The sequence below is a fragment of the Rousettus aegyptiacus genome, unplaced genomic scaffold, assembly GCF_014176215.1.
Source record: "Rousettus aegyptiacus isolate mRouAeg1 unplaced genomic scaffold, mRouAeg1.p scaffold_m13_p_14, whole genome shotgun sequence".
Lineage (NCBI taxonomy): Eukaryota > Metazoa > Chordata > Mammalia > Chiroptera > Pteropodidae > Rousettus > Rousettus aegyptiacus.
The window spans coordinates 28,425,171-28,438,211 of NW_023416289.1; the positions used below are offsets into that span (position 1 = coordinate 28,425,171).

Genomic DNA, 13,041 nt, shown 5'->3' on the forward strand with positions numbered 1-13,041 from the left:
CTGTTGAAAATATTTTATGCAAATTGACCTGGCTCTAGCAGTAGAAATGTGTAAAGGACTCACTGTTAGTCAGCTGTGCTCAGAGCAGAGACCAGGCTGCTAACCAACAGCTCAAGTCCCTCAGGTGGCCAGCCTGGCACGTCCCCCAGATGGTAATGAGACGCAGTGGCAATTTTAGAAAGCAGGTGGTGCCAGAAGAAAAGGACATTGCATTTAGCTCTTTCACACCCAGTTTTCAAGTTAGAAGTTCCCACCAAAAGCCCAGGCATTTAAAAGAATAAATAACCCCTTAGAAATTATCTGGCTCTTATGAAAAATTATTCTAGAACTTTAACTCAAATGCTTCAAACTTTATCATATATATAAATTTACATTTGGTCACTTCAGGATTTTTAAAACTAGATTTTAGAGCAGTTTTAGGTTCATAGCAAAATTTAGAGGCAGTTACAGAGTTCCTATATACCCTTGTCCACCCCCCCCCCACAACCTCTCCCACTGTCAGCATCCCCCACCACAGCAGTACCTTTGTGACAATGGATGAACCTACATTGACACATCATTATTACTATGGACTAGTTTGTGTCCCCGCCCCCCCCCCCCAATTTATATGTTGAAATTTAATCCCCAGTGCAATAGTATTAGGAGGTGGAGCTGGTGGGAGGTGATTAGGTCATGAGGGCAGAGCCTTTATAAAAGGGATTACACAGAGCTCCCTCAAGAGCCCTTTCACCTTTGAGGACACAGTGGGAAATAGGCTGTCTATGAACTAGAAAGAGGGCTCTCACCAGACACCTAATCTGCAGACACATTTATCTTGGGCTTCTCAGCCTCCCAAACTGTAAGAAATAAATGTTTGTTGTTTAAGTCATCTAGTCTATGGTATTTTTGTTATGGCAGCCCAAGCTAAGACACACCCAAAGTCTATAATTTACATGAGGATTCACTCTTGCTGCTGTAAATTCTATGGGTTTGATATCCACCATTATGATATCATACAGAATAGTTGCACTGCCCTAAAAATCCTCTGTACTCCATTTATTCATTCCTCCCTCCCTCTAATCCCTGGCAACCACTATTCTTTTTACTGTCTTCATTGTTTTACCTTTTCCAGAATGCCATAGAGTTGGAATCACATAGCATGTAGCTTTTTTCAGATTGGCTTCTTTCGTTTAGTAATATGCCTCTAAGTTTCCTCCACGTCTTATCACGGCTTGATGGATCATTTCTTTTCAGTGCTGACTACTATTTCATTGTCTGGATGGACCACAATTTATTTACTCATTTACCTACTGAGGGACATCATGCATGCTTCCAAATTTTGGCAATTATGAATAAAATTGCTATAAACAGCTGTGTGCAATTTCACCTGAAGATTTTAAAGCTTGTTATAGGCATTTCTTTGTGAATTCTCACAACTCCTTTAGAACCTGGCTGGAAGAAATATAAAAACGTTAGCGGGTGAAAAGCTTAGCTATGGAGCTCTAAGCTGTGTGACTATGGATAATTAACTCCAACTCTCTGAGCTTCAGCTCCTTCATCTGTAAAATGTGGGGAAGTACTTCCTCCACAGGAGTCAATGAGAGAACCAAGTGGACTAGTCCACTGGGAGCCCAGGCACAGTGCCTGCTCAGCCCTCAGCAAGCCCGCTAGAGATGTTAGCTTTCACTGTTCTGTAACAATCCTGTGAGATCCACAGGTGAGGGCAGGTGTTGAGAGGTGAGGTCTGGTAATTGACCCAAGGTATTGGGGTGCTGAGAGCCAAACCTCTGCCCATGTGTGCTTCAGAAATGCCAGCACTTCAGCCCCCTACTCTGCTACTGAGCTAGGCACATTCTTTCATCCTGGGATCAGGTGAGGTCCATCCACCAGGACTTGGCATTTCATGGGAGATTGCACATTGCCAAGATGAGAACACCTGAAGTGTCGCAATGATGCCTGCCCATTCCCTCTGCCACCACCCAGACCAAGGATGTGTCACCATGCCTCATACTGCAACTGCCTCCTGCCTCCCCACTCTGTCCCCTCCCTAGGTCCACCTTGTTCTCCTCCCATCTGACTTCCTTTTCTTGACAGCCCCCCACCCCAACTTCCACCTCTATATCTTCCAGCTGTGATCTCGTGGCTCCCTACTGCCTCCACCTGGCAAAGGACAAACTTCTTACGTGGATAGTCCAGGCTTGCTCGACTGCCAGCTTGCAGGCCCAGCCTCATTTCTCAGCCAGACTACATCCCTGTCAACTCAACTAACTCTGTCCTCCTCCTCCTTCCAGCTTTCATTCATGTTTTTCCCATTCCAGAAATGCCCATCCTCCCCTCCCATCCCTAAGTTTTGCAGGTCAAAAATCTCACCCCAAATAGGCCTGGGGACTAGTAGGAGGGCAGGGCAGGGCACCAACAAGCTCCTGGAATGGAGCAGGGAAAGTTGATGGAAGGAGCAGGGAAAATGAAGAGGCATTACTTAAAGGCATAAAGAGATCCTGCAGAGGAACTGACAAAAACCTCCCTGGGAAGCTGTGCAGGGGCGGAGGGAGGGTTCTAGCATCCTCAGGTGAACCCAAGTGCTAATTTTAAATAGACACCCTGTGTACCGATTACACAACAGGGATAACTGGGAACCATGTGGGTCATGTTTTCAAATGTACTCCCCCCACCCCCAAACAAAGGAAACAGCCAATTTCTTCTGAGTAAACTTATTACCATCTTTAAACACAGAGCAGGAAGGCAGAGGATCATAGAGATCATCACCAAGAAAAGAAATAGCAGCAAAGTCTATTTTTTTCCAGAAACATTAGTAGCTGCCAGAAGAAACAGTGAAAGGAGTTAATGGTCTCCGTGAGTGTGGGAGGGGGTGGCAAGAAGATGTTCTTTTCATTTTAACATCTTCTGTACTATCAGGATTTTTTATTTTTTATTTTTATTTTTTTTAGCTATGTGATGCATGGCACTCATGCTCATTTAAAATCAGTACAATTTCTTCTATATTTCAGGCCATGAGCAATCATTGATATTTCCCATATCTGGCACCACACAATGACAGAGCAAAGTGAAGACTTTCTCCGGTATGCCCCCCTCCCTGTGAACTTGAATAATACATAGTTGTTTGGAGCTGCATCTAATATTTAAAAACATAAGTGGTTAATAAGCGAATAACCAAAAAGGTGTTCAAAGAACTTCTTTCTCCCCAGATTCAGGGTTGCCTGAATACAGGATTCACAGTTAAATTTGGACTGCAGATAAACACTGAATGTCTCATGCACAATATGGGCATCTGTATTTTTATTCGCAGGCAACTCACAGTGTCAAGGAAAAAGAAGGACATTTGAATGTGAAGTTTTCTTTACCCAGGTTTCAAGACCCAGCTTGATTGTCGACTTCTCCGAGAGGCTCTCATGCTCCTCTTCCTCCCCTTTCCCAGTCTTAGCTCTCCCAGCCCTGCCCCCCTCTCCCAAATGATGGCCATATTAACAGGACAGCACTGTGAGCTCCCTGGTCTGCAGCTTACCAGAGGGTGAGTCTGAGCGAATCACTGGAGCTTTCCATGCTGCCCTTCCTGCATCTGCCTCTCAACCTCGGCAAGGGTTAACGCCGACTACCAGAATGGTGCCTGGAACGTGGTGAGGGCTCTCTGTGTGGATGCTAAAAGTAAAACTTCAGCCTGCAATCCCCTTTGAGTGTAGCCTGATGCCTGCCATAAGGTAGGAGCCAGGGAGCACTTGACAGTGTGTCCCCATTTCTCATGTAGCCTCTCCCTCAAATACGTGTCAGTACATGTTTGAATTGAATTCTGGATTTGAGCCACTAAATGGCAGACCGGGTCTATGATTATGGGAGTAGGAAGGGGGTGTCTCTGAACCCCTCACATGGCATCCATTCATTCAGTTTGTAATTCCAGAGCTTGTAACCTATGCTGAGCAGAGCAGTGGGGTGCTGGGTGTTGTGGGGTGCACAAGGCAGACCAGGTCCTCACCTGCCTTCTTGCTGCTCATATCCCAATATGGGGGTGGGGCAGAGGACAAACAGAGGAACCAACAGGATCATATCAGACAGGGCGAAAGTAGATAAGGATGAGGGGTGGGGGAGGGGGAGGAAGTCAATGGGTGGTTAGGGTAGGCCTCAGAGGAGGTCATGGGCAGCAAGGAACTGAAGATGAGGGACCCAGGCAAAGGGCATGGCACAGGCAGAGGCCCTGCAGAGGACCCAGGCTGTGTGGGGTCAGCAAGGGAGTGTTCTCAGCTTTCTTGGGATTCCTAAAAGTGAAGAGCATCCTGTTTCAGCTCTGGTCTGATCCCCCAGGGAGCCGCTCAGCACCTCCGATTTCATTCTTTCCTTTAAAGATCCCACTGGTGCCTCCCTTGGTGATTGTCACCCTGAGACCAGGCAGTCACTGTGAGGCGCAAGCCGAAGCTGCCCTCGATTGTGATTCCAAGGTTGACTTATTCCCTGTAGCTCAAAGCACCCACCTCACAGACTGCAAATTTTTTTGAAAAACCAATCACCTCCTCACCTCTTTCTCTCCCTGCCCTTGTCCAGCAGTCAAAGCTCTGTCTTCTCCTCCAAGGCAAGGCAGCAGCCTGCTTTACACAGGTTCTGATAATGAGTCTTGTGCACCTATTATGTGTGAAGGTATCATGCAAGGAACCGGGACTGCTGAAGGAAACAAGGCAGAGTCACTACCTACCTAGAAAGGTAGAGAATGTGTGGCAGACATAAGGTTGCTAAACAAATGTGAGCTAGCCTGTCTGCCTGGGCAGAGGGAAGACGGAACTTCCTGTCCCCTGGGTGTAGTGGGTCCCTGTGACCAGCACTGGCCAAAGAGTTGTCAATGTGTCACTTCCAGGCTGGAACATTTAATTCCCAGGGCAGAATCTCCTTCTCTTGTCCCTACCAATATGACAGGAAAGACAGCCTTTGAAAACTCATGCTTCTGAGCGACTTTAATGAGCATAGCTCCCACTGAGCTGGGGTTGGCTCAAGATTAAGTCACTGAGACTTGGAGTGTTTGTTTCTGCACATACACCAGCCTTAGCTGACTGATACACCATGTAAGCAAATCAATTACACAGCAATATGGACATGTGCAAATGTCCTTGTATGAAATGGGCAGCATGGAGAAGCATGTCATAACTCTCTTTAAGAAGAAACATTTATCTTTAATATTCTGTTTTGAAAGCATTTAAGTGCTGTTGGATTTCTTGCATCTTTGATTGTACCAATTGTAGCAATGCTTGAATTATAAGACAGATAAGCTCTTTAGAGAATCAACTCTCCCCCTACCCTTTGACAACCATAACTTAATGTGATAAAGTCCATGGCTGTTGATTGTTTTTCAGAAACTTCCAGAACTCAAGGAGAGGGGACACTGGGGCCAAGTTGGGCTCCCACATTAGGGTTTGCAACTTCTTCCATGGAAAGATGTTTGCCTTGTGTCGCATCCCTTTTTTAATTTTTAGAGTAACTAAGGTGTTTTTCTCCCCAAAGATTTTTTAATTTTGAAAAAATTTTAAACTTGCAGAAAAATTGCAGGAACAGTACCCAATGAATCCCCCATACCATAGGTTCAGAAATTGTTCTCATTTTACTTATCTTTTAGATACCTTTCTCTCTTCTTTTCCCCTCTGCCTCCCCCTACTTTTGGTCGAGTCTTTTAAAAGTGGCAGAGATGATGACCATCTGCCCTAAATATTTTGACGTGTACCTTCTGAAAACAAGAACATGTTCTTACTCGACCACATATAATGATCACACTCAAGAATTTTAAACTTGATACAAGATTATTATCTAATATGTACTCCATTTTCAAATTTCCCCAAGTATTCTCAAACTTGTCCTCCATTAGTTTTTTTAAAATGTCCTCCACCTAGGATCAAGTATTGCATTTGATTGTCAAGTTTTTTTTACTCTTTTAACCAATAGTCCCCATCCCTGTCTCTTCTTGTTCATAACATTGTCCTTTGTGAATGGTGCCATATCACAGTAACTCCTTAGAAAGGTCATGCTCAGTAAAATGGGCTTGGAGAGTTTTCATCAGGGATACACTTTTTGTCCTAGAAAAAGATAACTGCTAGGAGCTGGGTTGCAATGGATTTCTAAGAAGCAGCATTAACTCTGTTTAACCCAAGAGTTCATCAGACCCCAAATACCTTGTGGGAAGTCTGGAACTGCTCTTATTCCTGGTCCCTTTCCCTAAAAACTAAGGCAACTCATGAGCCCAGAAGAGAAATGTTTGAAGGATATTGGGCCAAAATGTATTGAAAAAATGAGAGAAGATACAAAACTCCTTTCACTTGTCCTTTCTTTCAGTTCAGTTGTGCCTCAAAAGCTGATGCAGATGCAGATACGTTTAAAGTCTCCCTTCTGTTAAAGCCAATGCCATATACACATCCAGCACAAACATTTTTCTGATGAATTCCCTGAAATTCACACCACACATAGAGCAGAAAGACAGCTGCCATGGAAAGACACCGAGGATTAATTTGTTCAACAACCCTGGAAAAAAAAAAAAAAATACCCAGACTTCTAGCCACCTAAGAGGCACAAATTTTATTTGCCTAAAACCTCAGAGAATCTCCCTAGAGAGGATTTCTTGCTCTCCTGGAAGTTTCAAAGACATGTCTGTTTTCCAACAGATCATGTTCTTGACACATTGCAAAGCTATGGAAAATGTTTTCTTTTTTCTTTTTCTTAAACTGCGCTCCACACAGTTTATTTACCTTCTCTCTCTCACAGATTTTGAAGGCTTTATTCCTGCCGTGCAATACGACGGTGCATCCAGAAGGTGTCAGCACCTTCATTATAACCACGACGGTCGTTTTAGTGTGTGTGTGTGTTTTAAGGGTAGTTTCCCGATTGGCCTCAAGGTGGCGCCATTACCACAGGTCCACCCGAGCCGCCTCCAGGTGCAGGAGCCAGTGGCGCCCAGGAGAGAATGCAATGTGGTGCTGGGGTGCGGGTGGTGGTGGAAGGGAGCGGGATGTGAGGTGTGTGTGTGTGTGTGGCGGGGGAATGGCTTGAATATCTTTTGACTTTATCATCGCTTATTGTTCTAGAAGCACATAGGGCCCTCTGGGGCTCGATTCCTTTCCGCTCACTGACAATAAGGTCAGGAAAGGAAAAATCAGCAAGAAATTAGCATGTCCCAATCCAAAATACCCTGGCAGGTTAAAGAAAAGATCGGAAATATGGTTTTTGCAAAGTCCAGGTGTGTGGAAGGTGTTGTTTTAATAACCTGAACAAACGTTTCTCCCGGAGTCCTACTGAGCAGAGAAGAAACCTAATTCCAAGGGCAAAGGAAAATGTCTCTCTCACCTTTTCAGTCTTGATTATAAGGATTTCTTCTCTCCCACCCCCACTTTTTTTGGGGGAGAGGGTGTAACAATTTTGGCAATGCAACCTAGTTCTTTTCAGATGACATTGGTTTAAACCTAGACATCCTTGTAAATGCAAACTCGGGCAGAAACTGACCTTTTTGAATTTATTTTCCATGGTCCTTAGCTATTTTGGGTTTTACCCTGTTCTGTGATAAAGCTTTTTAAAAAGCACCTCGTAAAAGCAGTGTAAATAATATTCCTCCAGGAAGCCTACAGACTGAGGTGTGTTTCTGGATCAATAGTTTGCATTTCCAGTAAAATCGTGAACAGAACTCAGAGTGCCTGTCAGGCACTCCAGGAGAAAGGCACTTTTTTTGCCAGGATTTTTTTTTTTTTTTAAGATGAATGTGAACGTACTAGAGGTATTAAAAATAATAAAGTCGTAGTGGGAGTTGGGTAATGGGAGAACCTCAAACCATTCACCTACGAACTGAGGACTGGGTAGCTTTAATTTACTTCGTTGCAAAATATGTATATATATATTTTTGAAAAAGCACTCAGAGCAGCCATAAAAAATACAGTTAGCGTTTCAGAAGTAGAATATTCAAGGTAACAGGAACTCGTTTTGTACATTCTGTTTGATTTTGATTATCACGAGGTAATACTATTAGTAGATGATGCACATAATTTTTTTTATTAAAAAATGAATGAGATGTTCCCAATTCCTTCTATTTATCTTCCCAAAGCTAAGAGTGACAGTAGATTCTCTCACACCCTTTTCCTGGGAATCTAATAAGCAAATGATAGAAGAGTTAGGAGGGGAAAAGAAACCTGAAACAAAAGTTTTATCTGGTTTTCTTCCCTATCCAGCCGCACGGACAACTTGTAGAAAAATTATGACCAGCATTTAGCCCTTCTTATGGGGGTCCCCGCCCCTTTAGAGGAAGCGGGCAAAGGGAGGTCTGGTTATTCGAGGTATTAAAGGAATAAATACTCAGTCCACAAATAAACGAACTTTCCGAGATTCCTAGAGAGAAGGGGAAAACTTGAAAGGGTGAGGATCCAGACTCGCTTTAAGTCTATATTCTGAATAATATCTCTGGGGTGTCTTAACCGTTTGCAATCGCTTACCCCGTCCTTCCACGGAGCTCCGGTACGTAAATAACCTATCAAACATCAACCAACCAACCAAGACTGAAATATAAAGTCGGCCTGGAGAACCCCAAGGAGGCTTTGCCAGGAGCCCGAGGAGCGTCTAGGTTGGTGTTCCAGGCACCGGACAGGGTCGGGGAACCGCGCTAGGGACGCGTGTTGTGGGGCGAAGCCCCCGCAGGAAGCCGCTGGGTTTTTCTGCTCCGGCAGAGGAGCCCGGCTCTGCCCGGCCGGGGGCTCGCTGCATTGTTCTCGGCTTTCGGGAGCGCGGGAGTCAACTTGTCAAAGGGAATTTCTCCCCGCGAAAAGGGAGCCACGCTGAGAAGCTAGAGTCGGTGGGCTGCAGGCGTCTACGCGAGAGGGGAAAGGGGGAACCGAGTAGAGTTATTTCACTGCCTTCCCCAAATTCCACAAAACTGCTCACGATGACGCGGGTGATTTACCGAATCCACGGCGAATTTAGAGGATTAAATTCTCAAGATAATGTTACTTTCCCGCTCCGCCTTTCCTCTTCAGACGCCGTGGCCCGCCTCCTCAGGTGGGGGTGAGGGGCATTCCATATCTATAATTTACCCCTAAAACCTTTACAGGTTATTCTTGACGGCCCCGAACCTGGGAACTCCCTGTTGATTATTATTTGCTTAAATAATGACAACATTCAGGGGAGGCCCCTTCCATGCCATTCCAGCACGTTTGCTTTGAATCCATTACACCTGGGCTCAGATAATTAGGAAATCTAATTATTCGCCTCATCACTCATTAATAAGAAAAATAGTCCCAGGGTCTTTGCTACTTACAAGGTCTTTGGGGAGAGAGATATTTGACTACGTTAATCAATTCGATTTTATATTTTAAACTAACTTTTTCCTGCAAATGAGAGTGCTTTTTTTTTTGCTTTGGGCACGTGGGACCATTAACCAAAATATGATAATAAAATAAAATTTCATAAGATACAACTCTTGGAAAAAAAAAAAACTTTTCAAGTTAAGACTGAGCTGCATTAAAGTCTGGCTCCGCACGGCTGGGTCTTAGAGCCGACGGATTCAGGCGCTCCTCTCCCTGATTGGTGACAACTCCCCACAGTTACAGCCTTATTGGTCCAAAGTTCCCGGAGGGGGCGTGGCAGGAGGAAAGTAAAAACTCGCTTTCAGCAAGAAGACTTTTGAAACTTTTCCCAATCCCTAAAAGGGACTTTGCCTCTTTTTCCGGGCTCGGCAGGGCAACCAGTCTGGACCCCGGCTCGCTGACCCTCACGGCTACCGATTTGCTGGGGGGTTTGGAGAGCCTCCTTCCCCCTCCTGGCACCGACTGGGGGACCAGCCTTGGTCCACCGCGCGCGTGGCGTATCCGCTGCGTCCCCCACCGCCCGCCCAGGCTGCCACCCGCCGGGTCCCGAGAGCGAGCGAGCGAACGAGCAGGGCCCGGCGCTGCGCTCGCCCTGGGCGCGCCCTCCAGGATGCCGATCCGCACGGTCCGCTGAAAACGAGCGCCCCTTCTCCTCCCGAAGGCGGGCGCCCAGCGCCGGCGCCTCCTCCACCTCGTCCCCGAGGCTTCCAGGCGCCCCGGGCTCCCCCCGCCGGCTCCCTTCCTCTCTTGCGCGCGCTCTCTCGCTCGCTCTCTCTCCCTCTCTTGCTCTCGCAGGGCCTTCCTTACGGTCCGTGCGCGAAGGCGGTGGCGAGCCGTCTCGGACGCAGCATGCAGGCACGCTACTCTGTGTCCGACCCCAACGCCCTGGGAGTGGTGCCCTATTTGAGCGAGCAGAATTACTACCGGGCAGCAGGCAGCTACGGCGGCATGGCCAGCCCCATGGGCGTCTATTCGGGCCACCCGGAGCAGTACGGCGCAGGCATGGGCCGCTCCTACGCGCCCTACCACCACCACCAGCCCGCGGCGCCCAAGGACCTGGTAAAGCCGCCCTACAGCTACATCGCGCTCATAACCATGGCGATCCAGAACGCACCCGAGAAGAAGATCACCCTGAACGGCATCTACCAGTTCATCATGGACCGCTTCCCTTTCTACCGAGAGAACAAGCAGGGCTGGCAGAACAGCATCCGCCACAACCTCTCGCTCAACGAATGCTTCGTCAAGGTGCCCCGCGACGACAAGAAACCTGGCAAGGGCAGCTACTGGACCCTGGACCCGGACTCCTACAACATGTTTGAGAACGGCAGCTTCCTGCGGCGCCGGCGGCGCTTCAAGAAGAAGGATGTGCCCAAGGAGAAGGAGGAGCGGGCCCACCTTAAGGAGCCGCCCCCGGCGGCGTCCAAGGGCGCCCCGGCCGGGCCCCCCCTAGCGGACGCCCCCAAGGAGGCCGAGAAGAAGGTGGTAATCAAGAGCGAGGCAGCGTCGCCGGCGCTGCCGGTCATCACCAAGGTGGAGACGCTGAGCCCCGAGAGCGCGCTGCAGGGCAGCCCGCGCAGCGCGGCCTCCACGCCCGCCGGCTCCCCCGACGGCTCGCTGCCAGAGCACCACGCAGGCGCGCCCAACGGGCTGCCCGGCTTCAGCGTGGAGAACATCATGACGCTGCGAACGTCGCCGCCGGGCGGCGAGCTGAGTCCCGCCGCCGGGCGTGCGGGCCTGGTGGTGCCGCCGCTGGCGCTGCCCTATGCCGCTGCGCCGCCTGCCGCCTACGGGCAGCCGTGCGCTCAGGGCCTGGAGGCCGGGCCGGCCGGGGGCTACCAGTGCAGCATGCGCGCCATGAGCCTGTACACCGGCGCCGAGCGGCCGGCACACATGTGTGTCCCGCCTGCGCTGGACGAGGCCCTCTCGGACCACCCGAGCGGCCCCACGTCGCCCCTGAGCGCCCTCAACCTCGCCGCCGGCCAGGAGGGCGCGCTCGCCGCCGCGGGCCACCACCACCAGCATCACGGCCACCACCACCCGCAGGCGCCGCCGCCGCCCCCGGCTCCCCAGCCTCAGCCCACGCCTCAGCCCGCGGCCGCCGCGGCCCAGGCGGCCTCCTGGTATCTCAACCACAGCGGCGACCTGAACCATCTCCCTGGCCACACGTTCGCGGCCCAGCAGCAGACATTCCCCAATGTCCGGGAAATGTTCAACTCTCACCGGCTGGGGATTGAGAACTCGGCCCTCGGGGAACCCCAGGTGAGCGGTAACGCGAGCTGTCAGCTACCTTACAGATCTACGCCGTCCCTCTATCGTCATGCCACTCCCTATTCCTACGACTGCACGAAATACTGACCGGCTGCGGCCGCTCTGGCTTCGCCTCCCCTACGCGACCCTCTCAGACAGTCAGGCTGCAGAGAAGCAAAAAGAACCAAAACACGTCCACCAGCTTTTTCTCTGACCCGGGAGCAGAGCGCGCGCGCGCCAGCCTCAGCCCTCTGGGAAGCTGCAGGTAACTTTAATTCGCCGCCCCGTTTCTGAGATTCCCGAGAAGCCCCTGTGAAGGGAGGCAGCCCAACAAATGAATATTGATTTTAAAATCCCCTTCCCTACCAGGATGTCTGTGCTCTCTGCTCCACTCGGGGTTTCCAAAATTAAGTTATGGACCAAATCCCATAGCGACCCAGTAATGACTCTCTGTAGAGACCCCCATAGGTTCATAGGTTTATGGGGTTCTCTATAGATTTTGTATGTGCTGTGTGTAATTTTAAATTTCTCTAACCGTGCTGTACAAATGTATGGATTTGTAATCAGGCTATTTTTGTTGTTGTTGTTCAGAGCCATTAATATAATATTTAAAGTTGAGTTCACTGGATAATTTTTTCATTTTGCCCAACCATTTCTAACTGCCAAACTGAACATTCAAAAAAAAAAAATCTATGTGGGGTTTTTCCCCCTGTACAATTATGAGATATAATTCTTCTCCCAGTTGTAGGTCTTTCACAAAACAAGAAAATAATTTATTTTTTGCTGTTGGTGGTGGAGAAAGAAGTCAAGTATCTGAATCTTTTTATTTACAAAGTGTGATTGATGGTTTTGTATAGTAGATTCCTCCCTGAGCATTCCTAAAAGAAAAAAAAAACTTTAAAATTTTTAACTTCACCTGTGTTTGTCTTATGTGGTCTTAATTGTTGTACTTACCTTAAAATAAACCCATGTTGTTTTTCCGCCCAAAAACCAGTGTGTTTGTGTTCTCACATTTTTAAAAAACAAGGTGTGTTTGCGAATCCACCTGTTTTGATTATTTTTGTTACTCAGGTGGGTAAATGTGTAGACATGTATACACAGATGATCACGGAGGAAAGGGGACACTCCCCTAATTGTCTTGTTCGTGACAGAAAAGACTTTCGATTAATTCAAAATCTCACCCTGGCCGAGGCAGTTGAGAAACAGTCCTTGTTGGAAGTGGCTGCCTGAGGGACTGCTTGCCGTAATGTCCTTTGCTGTATTGCATTTTGCTAAATGCAGAAAAAATATGCCAATTGTCAAAACAAACAGTGCCATTCCTTTTGCATGTCCAGCCATCCCCAATTTAGGAGGGAAGGAAAAAACATTTTCCATTAGCTAACTACAAACCAGGGGAGTCCTGCTTTCCCTGAATTTCCTAAAATGCGGACTTCCTTACCCAGTTTAATGGTTTTTCAGAGAAGAATTTGAACTGGGCCAGTGAAGTTCC

General features: G+C 48.1%; 1 protein-coding gene across 1 annotated transcript; it reads left to right on the top strand.

Moving 5' to 3' along the window:
* Positions 1 to 9,615: 9,615 nt before the first annotated feature.
* FOXC2 (forkhead box C2) lies at positions 9,616 to 12,542 on the top strand. Its single transcript, XM_036231533.1, has one exon. It carries the CDS (start codon positions 10,155 to 10,157, stop codon positions 11,658 to 11,660), a length of 1,506 nt encoding a protein of 501 aa, XP_036087426.1. The 5' UTR covers positions 9,616 to 10,154; the 3' UTR covers positions 11,661 to 12,542.
* Positions 12,543 to 13,041: the final 499 nt, after the last annotated feature.